The sequence below is a fragment of the Erythrolamprus reginae genome, unplaced genomic scaffold, assembly GCF_031021105.1.
Source record: "Erythrolamprus reginae isolate rEryReg1 unplaced genomic scaffold, rEryReg1.hap1 H_3, whole genome shotgun sequence".
NCBI classification, from domain to species: domain Eukaryota; kingdom Metazoa; phylum Chordata; class Lepidosauria; order Squamata; family Dipsadidae; genus Erythrolamprus; species Erythrolamprus reginae.
In genome coordinates this window covers 1169895-1186126 of record NW_027248484.1, presented here as the reverse complement: position 1 = coordinate 1186126, position 16232 = coordinate 1169895, and the positions used below count along the sequence as shown (strand labels likewise).

Sequence of the window (16232 nt, the reverse complement as noted above, 5' to 3'; positions counted from 1 at the left end):
TGTTTGCTTTCCTATTAAAAAGACTTCCCTCCTGAACCTTATTTAACTTTTTAATATATTTAAATGTTTCAATCATGTCCCCCCCTTTTCCTTCTGTCCTCCAGACTATACAGATGGAGTTCATGAAGTCTTTCCTGATACGTTTTATGCTTAAGACCTTCCACCATTTTTGTAGCCCGTCTTTGGACCCGTTCAATTTTATCAATATATTTTTGTAGGTGAGGTCTTTTTCTTCTTGGGATGCTGCATCTTAGGATCCCTCAATCTTTTCCTTAGCTGTGCAACCCTTCCTGAGAATTCCCATAGCTGGGGGGGGGGCTTTGGATGCTGCAACGTGTCCTTCTTCCCAAGAAACTAGATCTCCCCCTACTTACTAAGCCAGGACCTTTTAGAATTGGCCTGCCCTCCTTTGCAAAGGTATTTTCTTGCTAGAGCGGATTAACCACAGCACGATGGGAATGAGAGTCCAATGAACTCAGCTATTCCGAAAGGTTGGCAGGGGTCAGAGGGCCAAAGTTTTGGCATTCTGTTGGGGTTTAAATAGACAACACAAAGCCAGAGAGCCACAAAAGGAACAGCTGAGCAGCCCAGCTCGTTTGCCCAATGCATCTCGAGAAAGGACGCTTGGGTTACATTTTGGGGAGAAAGGCATGGACCGGTGGAGATGTTTGGAGAAGCAGAGGGATTTGCAGCATTCGTCCCTCCTCTCAAAAAAGCAGGGCCAAAGAGAGCGTTGGAATCCTGTGCTGGAGGGGGAAAACGGTAAGAGGGATCCTGTTACTCAAAGACCGTTGGATAAATAGAGAGTAGTCATTCATTTAGCTGCTAAGATCTTTATTGCCAAGGAATGCTTAATGGAGAACTAGGAGATCTAGGCGTATATCAGATAGAGGAGGAAGAGGAGGAAGAATGGTGGAAGGTCTTAAGTATAAAACGTATCAGGAAAGACTGAATGAACTCAATCTGTAGAGTCTGGAGGACAGAAGGAAAAGTGGGGACATGATCGAAACATTTAAATACGTTAAAGGGTTAAATAAGGTTCAGGAGGGAAGTGTTTTTAATAGGAAAGTGAACACAAGAACAAGGGGACACAATCTGAAGTTAGTTGGGGGAAAGATCAAAAGCAACATGAGAAAATATTATTTCACTGAAAGAGTAGTAGATCCTTGGAACAAACTTCCAGCAGACGTGGTTGGTAAATCCACAGTCACTGAATTTAAACATGCCTGGGATAAACATATATCCATCCTAAGATAAAATACAGGAAATAGTATAAGGGCAGACTAGATGGACCATGAGGTCTTTTTCTGCTGTCAGTCTTCTATGTTTCTATGTTTCTAAGAAGAGGAGAAGGAGGAGGAGGAAGAGGGGAGGAGGAGGAGGAGGAGATGAAGGAGGAAGGAGGAAAGGAGAAGGAGAATGGTATTTAGACTAGCATTTAGATTTATACATCGCTTCCCAGTGCTTTACAGCCCTCTCTAAGCAGATTATAGAGAGTAAGCCTATTGCCCACAACAATCTGGGTCCTCATTTTACCGACCTCGGAAGGACGGAAGGCTGAGTCAACCTGGAGCCTACTGAGATTTGATCTGCCAAACTGCTGACAGCCGGTGATCTGCAGAAGTAGTTTGCAGTACTCTACTCTAACCACTGCACCACGGAGGAGGAGGAGGGTCAACTTATAAAAGCATTTATAGTCTGGATTCTTTCTGAAACTTGGCTCAAGATATATTTAATCAGGGCATCTGTCAAAACCTTAACAAGGAGGAGGAGGGAGGGAGGAAGAGAAGGAGAAGGAGGAGGTGGTGACTACTCCACTAACAAATAAACTGAGTTATCCTCCATAGCCCCAAGGGCAGGACAAGAAGTAATAGGTGGAAACTCATTAGAGAGACATCCAAACTGTGAAAACAGGGAGGAATTCCCGAACAGTGAGAATGCTTAATCAATGGAACAGCTTCCACCCTGGAGTTGTGGATGCTCCATCCTGGAAGGTTTTCTAGAAAAGAGTAGACAACCAGTTGTCCAGGATGGCATAAGGACTCCTGCCTTGGAAGACCTCCAAGATCTCTTTAAGCCCCATGATTCTATGATCCCATCCAACGTGGTTGCCACCATCCTCCATCTCTTGGTTTTGTGGTGCAATATCCCCTTTACATCCCCTGTCCTTGAATTAATGCTGTTCGACGTCCTTAGCTGGACAACAGTCAACAGTCCTACAAGTGTTATTCCAGGGGAGGTTAAAATGTAAACCATCTGGCGTCCCTAGAAAGGTGAAGAGACCTTAAAAAGGATTCTTGAGATGAATCACTTCGTCTAGCGTTGGTTCAGAAGTTCCAGATGAAAGCAGGGCAGAGGCTCAAAGCACAAGCAACAAAACCGAAGAATAACAAGTTCCTCAAAATAACACCAAAAGCCACAGCCACAAATTGCCCACTTAAAATCTTAAGAGAATAAAAGCATTTCCATTCGGCTGGTCCAAGTCACACACACACCCACACCCCAAAAAAAGGTTGCATTGATTTAGACAAGAGATGACTCTGTGTATGTTTGGGAGGATTGCGTGAATTCTGTTTTTCAATCTAGATTGGATTTTCACACTTAAGAGTCTGGGTCTCAAAATTGGCTAAATCTGTATTTCTCAACCTTCCCCTACTCGCCATTCTCCTGGTCCCAGAGAGAAAAAGAAGGGAAAAAAGAATGTTCTTCCCTTTTCTCTTTCTCTTCCTATTGCTCTTCTTCCTCCCTCTTTGTCTTCTCCTCCTCCTCTTCCTCTCCTCAAATCCCAATCCTTTCTAGCACGGATGATGTAGCCTAGTTAGGTCATAAAAGGTTTAGAACAAAACAACCAAGCTCAGAGAGCACTGACTCCCTCCTCCCCTTCCTTCAACAACTTCAACTTCAAATTCTCCTCCTTCTCCTCTTCCTTCTTCTTCTCTTCCTTCTCCTTCAACAACTTCAACTTCTCCTCCTCCTCCTCCTCCTCCTCCTCCAACAACTTCAACTTCTTCTCCTTCTCCTTCTTCTCCTTCTACTCTTCCTTCTTCTTCTCTTTCTTCTCCTCCAACAACTTCAACTTCAACTTCTCCTTCTTCTTCTTCTCCTCCTCTTCCTTCTTCTTCTCTTCCTTCTCCGCCAACAACTTCAACTTCATCTTCTCCTTCTTCTCCTCCTCTTCCTTCTCCTCCAACTTCTTCTTCTCCTCCTCCTCCTTCTCCTCCAACTCCTTCTCCTTCTCCTTCTTCTTCTTCTATCACCACCACCACCACTACTACTACTACTACTTCAACTTCTCCTCCTCCCCCCCCCCTCATCTGATGGAATACAGGTATTAGAAACTTTTGCTTTGGATGTCAAGCCTGAAGACTTCCATCTCTTCCTTTGGCCTCACAGCTTTTCTTCTCAACTTAAAGGCTTCCTAACTTTCTGGAAGTCCACTGAGGACTGACCAATTGTCTCTCCCCCTCCCCCCCCCCAATCTTGTCAATAAAACCAAACAAAGAAACAGAGAGCCTTCCACTTCCGGATATAAAATTAAATGAGAAGGTTTTCAACTTAAACTTGACACGGTGGAAATAGAACAAGGCAAGCTTTTCACTCTCTTCTGAGAAGAAGCAAAAAGAAGAACCCTTGACCACTTTCTGCATGAACCACAAAAGAGAATCTTCAGGATTATGGGACACAGGCCCCATTCATACTCCCCAACACTGGAATTCCAAAGAGCATGTGAAACAATTAATTATATCAAAGAATGAGGAGAAAGAGCGTTGAAGTCACCCAAGGAAGAAACATGGATTTTCTTCGGGAAGCCACTGGTGTCACAGAAAGGTCACAACTCTGACGAAGAACACACCACTGTCATTTAACTTCTCCTTTTTTAATTAACATTAAGCCATGGGAGGATTTTTCTCAAGACCTTTGAAGCATGCTATTGTTATTATTTTTCAGGCGTGACTTAGAGTAACCGGTGTCACTTTTCAGAAGTTTGCTTCCAAAAACATAGCGCCAAGGAGAACCACCAAGGACTCTTTTCTTAGAAAAATATCGCTTCCCCTCTCATGATGAACAGAAATCTCCCATCTGCCTCTGCTGTAGCCAGTCCTGGTCAGAATCTAGAAAAGGTGTAAAAACGGGCAACAAGGATGATCAATGAAATGGAGCATCTCTCTTATGAAACCAGATTGCAATGCCTTGGTCTCTTCAGCCTTGAAAGACGGCGTTTAAGGGGTGACTTGATCGAAGTGTATAAAATCGTGCATGGGGTAGAAAAGGTGGATAGAGAAAAATTCTTTATCACACAATACCAGGACGAGGGGGCCCTCATAAAGCTCATAGGTAAGAAAGTGAGGACAAATCAACGGAAATATTTCTTCACCCAGAGAGTCCTTGGTTGATGGATTTCACTTCCAGAAAAGGCCATGATAGCTGTCAGCCTTGATAGCTTCAAGGCAGGATTAGACAGATTCAAGGATGCCAAGTTGGTTATTTAAATGGATGTCCAAGTGCCGCCCCTATGTTGGTGGAGGCAGACAGGATTCCCTTGGGTCCCATTTGTTGGGGGTCAAGGGAAAGGGATGGTTTTGCCTTCTCTTTCTGCTCAAGATCCCCATGGACAATTGGTGGGCCACTGTAGGATACAGAATGCTGGACTCGATGGGCTTTGGCCCAATTCAGCAGAGCTCTTCTTAGGTTCTTATCCACAGACAACCAGACGAGAGACAGACAAGCAAAGAACACAAGAAGATGCTTTGCAACAAGCTAACTATAGGTTTATCTGGTCCAGCTTGATCAACCATGAATAGCAGACATTCTTGAGGGTTTCAGACACATCTCCCAGCCCTCTCTGAAGACCTCAAGATGGACTGTGGAATCCTTTCCTGCAAAATATGCACTCAGCTCCCTGACCCCAAGCTATTTTCTAAAGAGCTATTTGCAACCATAGAGCAAAGGTCCTCCAAAAATGTCCCACCATTGCTACAACATCAAAGCAGCCTACTACTCAAAGGGAGACTTGAGGGGAAAACATATAAATTCCATTGGATGTTCTCAAGGTCTTCAACCAGCTTGGTTAAAAATTGTCTTTCCCATTTTACAGCTATCAAGCCAGAAGTTGTCTGGGAATTCTTGGACAGACGAAGACAGCTGCCGATGAATTAATTCAGGCGGTGACTCTCTTCGGCATCTGCTATCCCAACTGGACACCTTAAGTCAATGCTTCTCTATTATTATTATTATTATTATTATTATTATTATTATTATTATTATTATTATTATATGTTTCCGGTCACAATTCAAAGTGTTGGTAATGAGCTATAAAGCCCTACATGGCATCGGACCAGAATATCTCCAAGACCGCCTTCTGTCGCACGAATCCCAGTGGCCGATAAGGTCCCACAGAGTTGGTCTTCTCCAGGTCCCGTTGACTAAACAATGTCGTCTGGCAGGCCCCAGGGGAAGAGCCTTCTCTGTGGCAGCCCCGGCCCTCTGGAAACAACTCCCCCCAGAGATTAGAACTTCCCCCACCCTCCTTGTCTTTCGTAAATTGCTTAAGACCCACTTCTACCGCCAGGCATGGGGGAATTGAAACTTTCCCCCCAGGCTTATATAGTTTTATGTATGGTATGCTTGTTGTACGGTTCTATATAATGGGTTTTTAGATATCTCTTTTTTAAATATTAGATTTGTTTACTGTATACTGTTTATTATTGTTGTGAGCCGCCCTGAGTCTTCGGAGAGGGGCGGCATGCAAATCTAATATATTATTATTATTATTATTATTATTATTATTATTATTATTATTATTATTTGGACTTTTATGCTGCCCCTCTCCGAGGACTCGGGGCGGCTCATAACATATAATAAAACAATGCATGACATCCTAAATCCAATTAATTAAATATAAAATCTAAAAAATCTTTTAAAAACCCCAAAACCATAAAAAAACAGTCACTCCCATTCGATCAACTTTCATTCACACATTCATCGTCCAGAGGGCAAGGAACTAATGGCCTCAAAGCCTGGCGGCATAAATGAGTTTTAAATATTTATACATTTTGGTTCAATCAGTCAAAGATCAATGTCTTCTTTGGCGCCTATTTTCCACTCCTATTAATCAGTCTGTTTTCCTTCATTCCCCTTCCTCTCTCTTCATCTCCTCCTTCTATCTTCTTACTCCTTCTCTACACCTCCTACTTCTCTCCACTCTTTCTCTACTCCAATCCCTTCCCTTTTCTACTTCCTCTTTCTCTCTCTTTACCTTTCCCTGGTACAGTGATACCTCGTCTTACGAACCCCTCGTCATACGAACTTTTCGAGATACGAACCCAGGGTTTAAGAATTTTTTGCCTCTTCTTCCGAACTATTTTCACCTTACAAACCCAAGCTGCCACCACTGGGAAACCCCACCTCTGGACTTCTGTTGACAGTTGAAGGCTCCCCTCACTGGGAAACCCCATCTCCGGATTTCCGTTGCCAGTGAAGTGCCCGTTTTTGTGCTGCCGGGATTCCCCTGAGGCTCCCCTCCATGGGAAACCCCATTTCCGGACTTCTGTGTTTTTGGAATGCTGCAGGGTAATCCCAGCAGGGGAATCCCAGCAGTGCAAAAATGGGTGCTTCGCTGGCAACGGAAGTCCAGAGGTGGGGTTTCCCAGCGAGGGGAGCCTCAGCGAAATCCCAGCAGTGAAAAAACACGGAAGTCTGGAGGTGGGGTTTTCCATGGAGGGGAGCCTCAGGGGAATCCCAGCAGTACAAAAACGGGCGCTTCGGCTGGCAAAAGGGGTGAATTTTGGGCTTGCACGCATTAATCGCTTTTCCATTGATTCCTGTGGGAAACATTGTTTCATCTTACGTACTTTTCACCTTACGAACCTCGTCCCGGAACCAAATAAGTTCATAAGACGAGGTATCACTGTATATCCGGCACGTTTACCCTGATCCTCACGCCCCATGGTTTCCCTGATCCAAAACCCAATTTAGCATAGATAATATTTAATTAAGGACAGCTGGCAAAGCAGGATTTTTTTTTAAAAAAATTCAAGATATCCCCTGAGTCATGTTATTTTTTCACAGCAAGGTTTGTGGGAGTCTGTAAGAAGGACTTCATCAGGTGTTTCTCTCCTGCTGTTCAGTCTTCCTACGCATCCAGGGTTATAACTAACTCCAGGAGGTGCAAAACACCACCTCAAATACGTAACACACACACAAACACACACACACATGCATGCACAATTAATCTGCACAACCTCCTTCTTCACTTATTCCCAGAAACAAGCATCCGAAGGGGTTCTTTCCATCTGCCTTCCACCAAACACTTTTATTTGAATTCCACCTGTTGTGATTAGCTCTGGCCCAGCTCCTGCCCCAAGGACTGTGGATGTGGGGGAGACATCCACATGCTGCAGGCCTGTTTTGCCATCCCCCGGTGGAATCTGCTGCTGAAGGCTCCTCTGACCAAGAAGACATGAGTGACAGGGAGGAGGAGAGTGGGGCAGACAGCTCAGAAGGAGATCAATTATCTAGCTCCTCCTTGGATTCAGAACAAGAGTTAATGATACAGCCACGCATGCGGAGAGCGATGCATAGGCAACAACAACTGAGAGATTATTATCAAAGAAAACGAGGCCACCTGTGGTTGGGTGGGGCTGGGGTCATTAGTGAGGCTGCTATAAATAGCAGCCTGTGGGTTTGGCCATTGTGGAGGATTATCTGATCGTTGTGTTTCGTGCCTGCTTTACTGACATGGACCTTTTGTGTGCTGATTTTTCCCCGCTTTGAAACTAAACCAGAGCAAAGGGTGTTTCACTTTGTGAAAGAAGAAGGACTGTGAATTGCCTCACAGCTGCAAGCTAAGTATCACAGGACTGATAAGGGACTTGTAGAAATTACCAGTTTGTTTGGAGACGAGTGCTCTTTGCTATACCAAAAGAGGGCTTAGTTTAAGTGAATTTTCATTATAAAGAACATTGTTTTGAATTTTTTCAAACGTGTGTGTGTCTGAAATTTGTACCTGTGAATTTTTGGGAGGAGTCTACCAGAGAGCCCGACAGAATACCACCCAGCAAAAATGACAGCGGCAGCTGGTTCCCAACGAATAGGAACCACCAAGAAAGGAAAAAAGAGTCTTAAAAAGAATTCAAAATGTGGTTGACCTCAAGGAAATCAGAACTGGCCGCTCAAGCACACAATAGCTCCCTTATCTCCCTCCCAGGTTGTGTGTTTAAGGTGTTTCTTTGTTTAGCCCTCCTGCTTGTAACTCACACAACACAAAAGCGCCGGCGCAGGAAAAAAGATGAAAGCACACAGATTATGATGCTGTGACACCCAGAAATCAGGGCTAAGGGTGACCCCCCCCCCAAAAAAAAAAAAGATTATGGTACACTCCATAATTGATGGTGAGACCACATTTGGGTTACTGTGTACAATTCTGGTCACCGGACCTCAAGAAGGATATAATGGAACTGGAAAAGGTGCAAAAAAGGGGCAACAGGAATGATCAAGGAAATGGAGCATCTCTCTTATGAAACCAGGTTGCAACGCCTTGGTTTCTTCAGCCTTGAAAGATGACGTTTAAGGGGTGACTTGATCGAAGGGTATAAAATCATGCACGGGATAGAAAACGTGGATAGAGAAGAATTCTTTTCTCTATCACTCAATACTAGGACATAGGTATGAAAGTGAGGACAAATAAAGGGAAATATTTCTTCACCCACAGGGTCCTTGGTTTATGGGATTCCCTTCCAGAAGAGGTCGTGACAGCTGTCAGCCTTGATAGCTCCAAGGCAGGATTAGACAGATTCATGGATGCCAAGGATATTGGTGGTATTGAAACGGATGTCCAAGTGCCGCCTCTATGTTGATTGAGGCAGGCAAGATTCCCTTGAGTACCATTTGCTGGGGGTCAAGGGAAAGGGAGGGTCCTTCCTTCCTTCCTTCCTTCCCTCCCTCCCTGCCTCCCTCATTGAAACGGATGTCAAAGTGCCGCCTCTATGTTGGTTGAGGCAGGCAGGGTTCCCTTGGTTACCATTTGTTGGGGGTCAAGGGAAAGGGAGGGTCTTGCCTTCTCTTTCTGCTCAAGATCCCCGTGGACAATTCGTGGGCCACTGTGGGCCACAGAATGCTGGACTTGATGGCCTTTGGCCCCATTCAGCAGGGCTCTTCTTATGTTCTTATGTTCCATGGGTCGGCCAAAAGTTGCCTCCCAATTGCCTTTTTTTTTTTTTTGAGCACGTTAGATAGAACAATTGCATTTGCGAAATAAAAAACTGCAATTTTGCTGGGATTCGATGGGAGTGCCGGGGTTTTTTCTAATTTACCCCATGGAGTTTTAGGGAACTCAATTAATTAATTAATGGTCTTGCATGCCAACACATGACACTTGGCTTCTTTGGGAACAACAAGATAAGGTTTCATGAAAACTTGGAGGGGATTTTCAGGTTCACACCTCTTGCAGCTGTGCAAAGATTCAAAGCTAGTTCCTTGCTTGACGCCTCCTTCTTGCCTAGCTGGGAATTTATTTATTTATTTATATTTATTTATTAATCAGATTTGTATGCCGCCCCTCTCCGCAGACTCGGGGCGGCTAACAACAATAAAAAGACAATGTAAACAAATCTAATATTAAAAATAATCTAAAAAACCCCAATTTCAAGAACCAATCATACATACAAACATACCATGTATAAATTCTATAAGCCTAGGGGGAAGGGAATATCTCAATTCCCCCATGCCTGACGACAGAGGTGGGTTTTGAGGAGCTTACGAAAGGCAAGGAGGGTGGGAGCAACTCTGATATCCAGGGGGAGTTAGTTCCAGAGGGTCGGGGCCGCCACAGAGAAGGCTCTTCCCCTGGGTCCCACCAAACAACATTGTTTAGTCAACGGGACCCGGAGAAGGCCAACTCTGTGGGACCTAACCGGTCGCTGGGATTCGTGCGGCAGAAGGTGGTCCCGGAGATATTCTGGTCCGATGCCATGAAGGGCTTTATAGGTCGTAACCAACACTTTGAATTGTGACCAGAAACCAATCAGCAACCAATGCAGACTGCGGAGTGTTGGAGTAACACGGGCAAATTTAGGAAAGCCCATGATAGCTCTTGCAGCTGCATTCTGCACGATCTGAAGTTTCCGAACACTTTTCAAAGGTAGCCCCATGTAGAGAGCGTTACAGTAGTCGAGCCTCGAGGTGATGAGGGCATGAGTGACTGTGAGCAGTGAGTCCCAGTCCAGGTAGGGTCGCAACTGGTGCACCAGGCGAACCTGGGCAAACGTCCCCTTCGTCACAGCTGAAAGATGGTTCTCTAATGTAAGCTGTGGATCAAGGAGACCGCCCAGGTTGCGGACCCTCTCCAAGGGGGTCAATAGTTCCCCCCCCCCAGGGTTATGGACAGACAGATGGAATTGTTCTTGGGAGGCAGAACCCACAGCCACTCCATCTTATCCAGGTTGAGTTTGAGTCTGTTGACACCCATCCAGACCCCAACAGCCTCCAGACACCAGCACATCACTTCCACTGCTTCACTGACTGGACAAGGGGTGGAGATGTAAAGCTGGGTATCATCTGCATATTGATGATACTTCACCCCATGCCCCTGTATGATCTCACCCAGCGGTTTCATGTACATATTAAATAATTTCCCATCAGCTGCCAAAGTTGAAAATGTGAATGGTTGGTACTCTGGATATTATTTTCAAAGGAGATCAATGACAGCAGTAGAGGGTTGCTCATCTTCGGTGCTACTGGCGAGCCCCCCGAGGCTATCGCGGGTGCGTGCTTTGCCCGTCGGTGTGAGATTTGGCTTCTCCGCATGCACAACAAGCAAAATTTTGTGTGAGGATGTGCGCGCGGGTGAGATTTCGGCGATTTTTGCCGATAATTTTGCTTCCGACATGCGCGGAAACAAAAAATTGGCGAACATTGCCAAAATTTCACTTGCACGAAGATTTCATGCGCAAAAGCCAAATTTCACCTGTGGGCACAATGGGGACATGCAGATGTGTGCACATCCAGGAATTTCTTACTGAGACTGCGCACCGGACCATGTAACCAACAGCCCATTACTGATACCCAGCCCCGATAAGACCGCATCCGTCTTTCCTCACCTTGACATTTCTGTGGTGTATCCGCGAAGGTTGGCACTTCACACTGCTGGTGTTGCAACATCCAGTGCACCGCTTCACTTCCACGCAGGGAGGCCATATGAGAAAGTTGGCAGAAGTCGGATCAATTTGACTCCGAGGGATCTCGTAGATCACAGTCCGCGTCTTGCAGACAGCAGGAATGGCTTCCTCTGTAAGAAAGGCGAAACGGGAAGCGTGAGGTGGAGTTGGGACTCAAGAATAGCAATAGTCCTTAGACTTATACAGTGGTATTTCTACTTACGAACCTAATTTGTTCCATGACCAGGTTATTAAGTAGAAGAGTTTTTAAGAAAAAGCAATGTTTTCTATAAGAATCAATGTAAAAGCAAATGATGTGTGCGATTGGGAAACAACAGGGAGGGTGGAGGCTCTGTTTCCTCCCCGGAGATTTCTAGAGAGGCCCCACCAGAGGCTTCTCCCTGCCTTTTCCGGCCCTGATTCCTCCCAGGAGATTCCTAGAGAGGCCCCACACTCTGGAGGCTTCACCCCACCATTTCCGGCCCTGTTTCCTCCCAAGAGATTTCTAGACAGGCCCCACGGAGTCTTCTCCCTGCCTTTTCCGGCCCTGTTTCCTCTCAGGAGAGTCCTAGAGAGGCCCCACAGAGGCTTCTCCCTGCCTTTTCCAGCCCCGTTTCCTCCCAGGAGAGTCCTAGAGAGGCCCCACGGAGGCTTCTCCCTGCTTTTTCCAGTCCTGTTTCCTCCTAGGAGATTCCTAGAGAGGCCCCACGGAGGTTTCTCCCTGCCTTTTCTGGCCCTGTTTCCTCCCAGGAGATTCCTAGAGAGGCTCCACTGAGGTTTCTCCCTGCCTTTTCTAATTACAGTTTCAGAGGCTCAGGTTTGTAAGTGGAAAATGGTTCCTGTAAAGAGGCAAAAAAATCTTGAACACCCGGTTCTTATCTAGAAAAGTTCGTAAGTAAAGGCATTCTTAGGTAGAGGTACCACTGTAAACCGCTTCACAGTGCTTTCACAGCACTTTACAGATTCAGCCTCTTGCCCCCCACAATGTGCCACATGAATCCTGGAGACCAGTTCGGTCCCACAGAGTCAGCCTTCTCCAGGCCCCGTCAACTAGGCAATGTCACTTGGCGGGACCTACAAGAAGGGCCTTCAACGTCCATGTATGTGCAGGCCAGCTGATTTTTGGCTTGTACAGAGGCTCTGGGAGGGCGTTTTTGGCTTCCAGGGAGCCTCTGGGGATGAAGGTTGCAACGCCTTGGTCTCTTCAGCCTTGAAAGACGGCGTTTAAGGGGTGACTTGATCAAAGGGCACAAAATCATGCAGGGGATAGAAAAGATGGATAGAGAAAAAATCTTTTCTCTATCACACAATACTAGGACGAGGGGGCACTCCCTAAAGCTCATAGGTAAGAAAGCGAGGACAAATAAAGGGAACTATTTCTTCTCCCAGAGGGTCCTTGGTTTATGGAATTCACTTCCAGAAGAGGTCGTGACAGCTGTCAGCCTTGATAGCTTCAAGGCAGGATTAGACAGATTCATGGAGGCCAAGGGTATCGGTCGTTATTGAAAGGGATGTCCATGTGCCACTTCTATGTTGCTTGAGGCAGGCAGGATTCCCTTGAGTACCATTTGTTGGGGTCAAGGGAAAGGGAGGGTTTTGCCTTCTCTTTCTGCTCAAGATCCCCATGGACAATGGGTGGACCACTGTGTGGCACAGAATGCTGGACTTGATGGGCTTTGGCCTGATTCAGCATGGCTCTTCTTATGTTCTTCTGGGGAGGGCGTTTTTACCCTCCTCAGCTCCAGGGAAGCCTTTGGAGCCTGGGGAGGGTGAAGCATGAGCCTACTGGGGCCACCAGAAGTTGGGAAACAGGCCATTTCTGGCCTCCAGTGGGCCTCCAGGGGGCAGGGGAAGCTGGTTTTTGCCCTCCCCAGGCATTGAATTATGGGTGTGGGCACTCACATATGCGCAATAGTGCATGCGCACACTTTTTCCACAATCGTGGAAGAAAAGGTTCACCCTCACTGCTATATATCATTTCAGGCAAATGGGTTGGCCAGTCTTTTTTTAAAAAACAGTGTGTTGGAGCACCCACAACTTCTGGAGGAAAGCTAATCTACTGGTTGATTGTTCTCACTCTCACGAAATATCTCCTTGCTTCTCTCCTTGAACTCTGATTTAATTTCAGATGCTATTTGGAACCCGGACAGGTAAGTGACAACCATCCCTGGAGAGTCCCCAAGGAATGGAGAATTACAAGAAGAAGGGGACACAATTAATTGGTGGCAATATACACAGATTCAGTCTAGATATCAGTATTACATATATTTTTTAATAAGAATAAAAATTTATTAGGTAATTTAGTAATCACCAATCAGACTAAAATAATAGGGAAAGTTTACAAATACCTGGTTGCCCATAAAAACATAGATTTGACCTTAAAGGATAATATGATAAGTTGGTGCAAAAATATTGGTAAAGAAATAGATATAGATACATGGGAAAAAGTCTGGATCTCAAATTGGAAAATGACAAAATCGGTTTCCCTAAAAGAAAATCAAATTAAAATGTTTTATAAGTGGCACCTTCCACCAAATAGGATAGCAAAAATGTTCTCAAAGACTTCCCCATTATGTTGGACAACCATCCCTGGAGAGTCCCCAAGGAATGGAGAATTACGGAACACAGCTCCATCCTTTGAAATCATTTAGATCTTGGTAACAGAACTCAAAAAAGCTGAAAATTTGCCTTTTCCCAATGGAGGAGAAGGCGAGCGATGAGTCACGCCAAGGGTCAGCAGACAACCTCTTTTGCAAGAGGGAATTCTCGTTATTTCATTCAGTTTTTGAAGAAACACACCCCCATTTAGCTGCAAATCAATGAACTCAAAGAGCTAACAGCACCGCATTCCCTCGCTCAGATTTCACCAGAAGCGTGCAGCAACACGAAAATTGAATGTCAGGCATTTTTTCAGGATATTATAACCCTGGAAGATGACCGAGCTACTGAAGAAGAAGAAAAAAAATAAAACAATAGCATGCACTCTTTTTTCTACTCGTTTGCAAAATATACTGCTCAGAAAAATAAAGAGGGCACTCAAAGAACACATCCTATTCTCCCCAAGGTAATTTAGGTAATTTACTATTTACTAATGAGACTAAATTAATAGGAAAGCATATAAATATATGATTGGCCACAAAAACATAGATTTGACCTTAAAGGATAACATGATAAGTTCGTGCAAAAATATTGGTAAAGAAATTGATATAGACACATGGGAAAATGTCTGGACTTCAAATTGGAAAATGACAAAATCGGTCTCGCTAAAAGAAAATCAAATTAAGATGTTTTACAGGTGGCACCTCCCACCAAACAGGATAGCGCAAATGTTCCCTAAGACTTCTCCACTATGTTGGAAATGTAAGAAAGAAATAGGTTCCTATTATCATCAATGGATGTGTAGTAAAGTTAAGCTTTATTGGAAAATGATAGAAAGAATAATAAAAGAAATAGTAAGACAGGAGATAGAAAAAAACCCAAAATTTTATTTAAAGGGCATAACTAATCAGAAATATAGGAAAGAAATTCTACATCTAGTCATTCATATTTTGACAGCGGCCAGGATAGTGTATGCGCAAAATTGGAAAGGGAAAAACATTCCCAAAGAAGAGGAGGTTATTAAGAAAATATTAGACTGCGCTGAAATGGATATGATTACAAGACGGTTAAAAGACCAAGAGGAAACAGAATTTTATGAGATATGGAACAAACTAAAAGTAAAAAGAATAAGAGAATTGTATAAGTAGGGATATGACTTAAAAGTTATGTTAGAAGTAGTTTATATGTGAAGATTTACTATACAGTGGTACCTCAAGATACGAACCCCTCGTCTTACGAACAACTCGTGATACGAACCTGGGGTTCAGAAAAATTTTGCCTCTTCTTACGAACTTTTTTCGAGTTACGAACCGGCGTTCGGAGACAGCTAGCAAGCCGCGCGGCTGTTTTAAAAGGTGACAGCCGGGCGGCGGGGCTTCCCAGCAGCCTCCCGAACGCCGGTTCGTAACTCGAAAAAAGTTCGTAAGAAGAGACAAAATTTTTCTGAACCCCGGGTTCGGTTCGGGAGGTTGCTGGGAAGCCCCCCAGCCCGGCTGTGACCTTTTAAAACAGCCGCACGGCTTCCCAGCTGTCTCCGAATGCCGAACGCGGAAGTTCGGCTTTGGCGTTCGGCTTCGGGAGACAGCTGGGGAGCCGCGCGGCTGTTTTTAAAGGTCACAGCCGCGCTGGGGGGCTTCCCCCCCCGAACCCTGAACTTTTGCCGAACTTCCGGGTTCAGGGTGGGTGGGAAGCCCCCCAGCCCGGCTGTGACCTTTTAAAACAGCCGTGCGGCTTCCCAGCTGTCTCCGAATGCCGAACATGGAAGTTCGGCTTTGGCGTTCGGCGTTCGGAGACAGCTGGGAAGCCGCGCGGCTGTTTTTAAAGGTCACAGCCGGGCTGGGGGGCTTCCCCCCCCCCCGAACCCCGAACGTTTGCCGAACTTCTGGGTTCGGGGTGTGCTGGGAAGCCCCCCAGCCCGGCTGTGACCTTTTAAAACAGCCGTGCGGCTTCCCAGCTGTCTCCGAACGCCAAATGCGGAAGTTCGGCTTTGGCGTTCGGCTTTGGGAGACAGCTGGGAAGCCGCGCGGCTGTTTTAAAAGGTGACAGCCGTGCTGGGAGGCTTCCCAGCACCCCCCCCCCAAACCCCGAACTTTTGCCGAACTTCTGGGTTCAGGGGGGTGCTGGCAAGCCCCCAGCCTGGCTGTGACCTTTTAAAACAGCCGCGCGGCTTCCCAGCTGTCTCCCAAAGCCGAACGCCAAAGCCGAACTTCCGCATTTGGCGTTCGGAGACAGCTGGGAAGCCGCGCGGCTGTTTTAAAAGGTCACAGCCGGGCTGGGGGGCTTCCCAGCACACCCCGAACCCAGAAGTTCGGCAAACGTTCGGGGTTCGGGGGGGGTGGGAAGCCCCCCAGCCCGGCTGTGACCTTTAAAAACAGCCGCGCGGCTTCCCAGCTGTCTCCGAACGCCGAACGCCAAAGCCGAACTTCCATGTTCGGCATTCGGAGACTTCTGGGTTCGGGGGGGTGCTGGCAAGCCCCCAGC

General features: G+C 45.9%; 1 protein-coding gene across 3 annotated transcripts in view; it reads right to left on the bottom strand.

Moving 5' to 3' along the window:
• LOC139155568 (platelet-derived growth factor subunit A-like) overlaps window positions 1-16232 on the bottom strand; it is a 76750-nt gene that overhangs the window by 14447 nt on the left and 46071 nt on the right. For all 3 annotated transcript variants that reach the window (XM_070730754.1, XM_070730755.1, XM_070730753.1), the window contains exon 4: window positions 11097-11284. In XM_070730754.1, the coding sequence (XP_070586855.1) occupies window positions 11097-11284 (188 nt within the window). The remainder of the gene's footprint in view (window positions 1-11096; window positions 11285-16232) is intronic.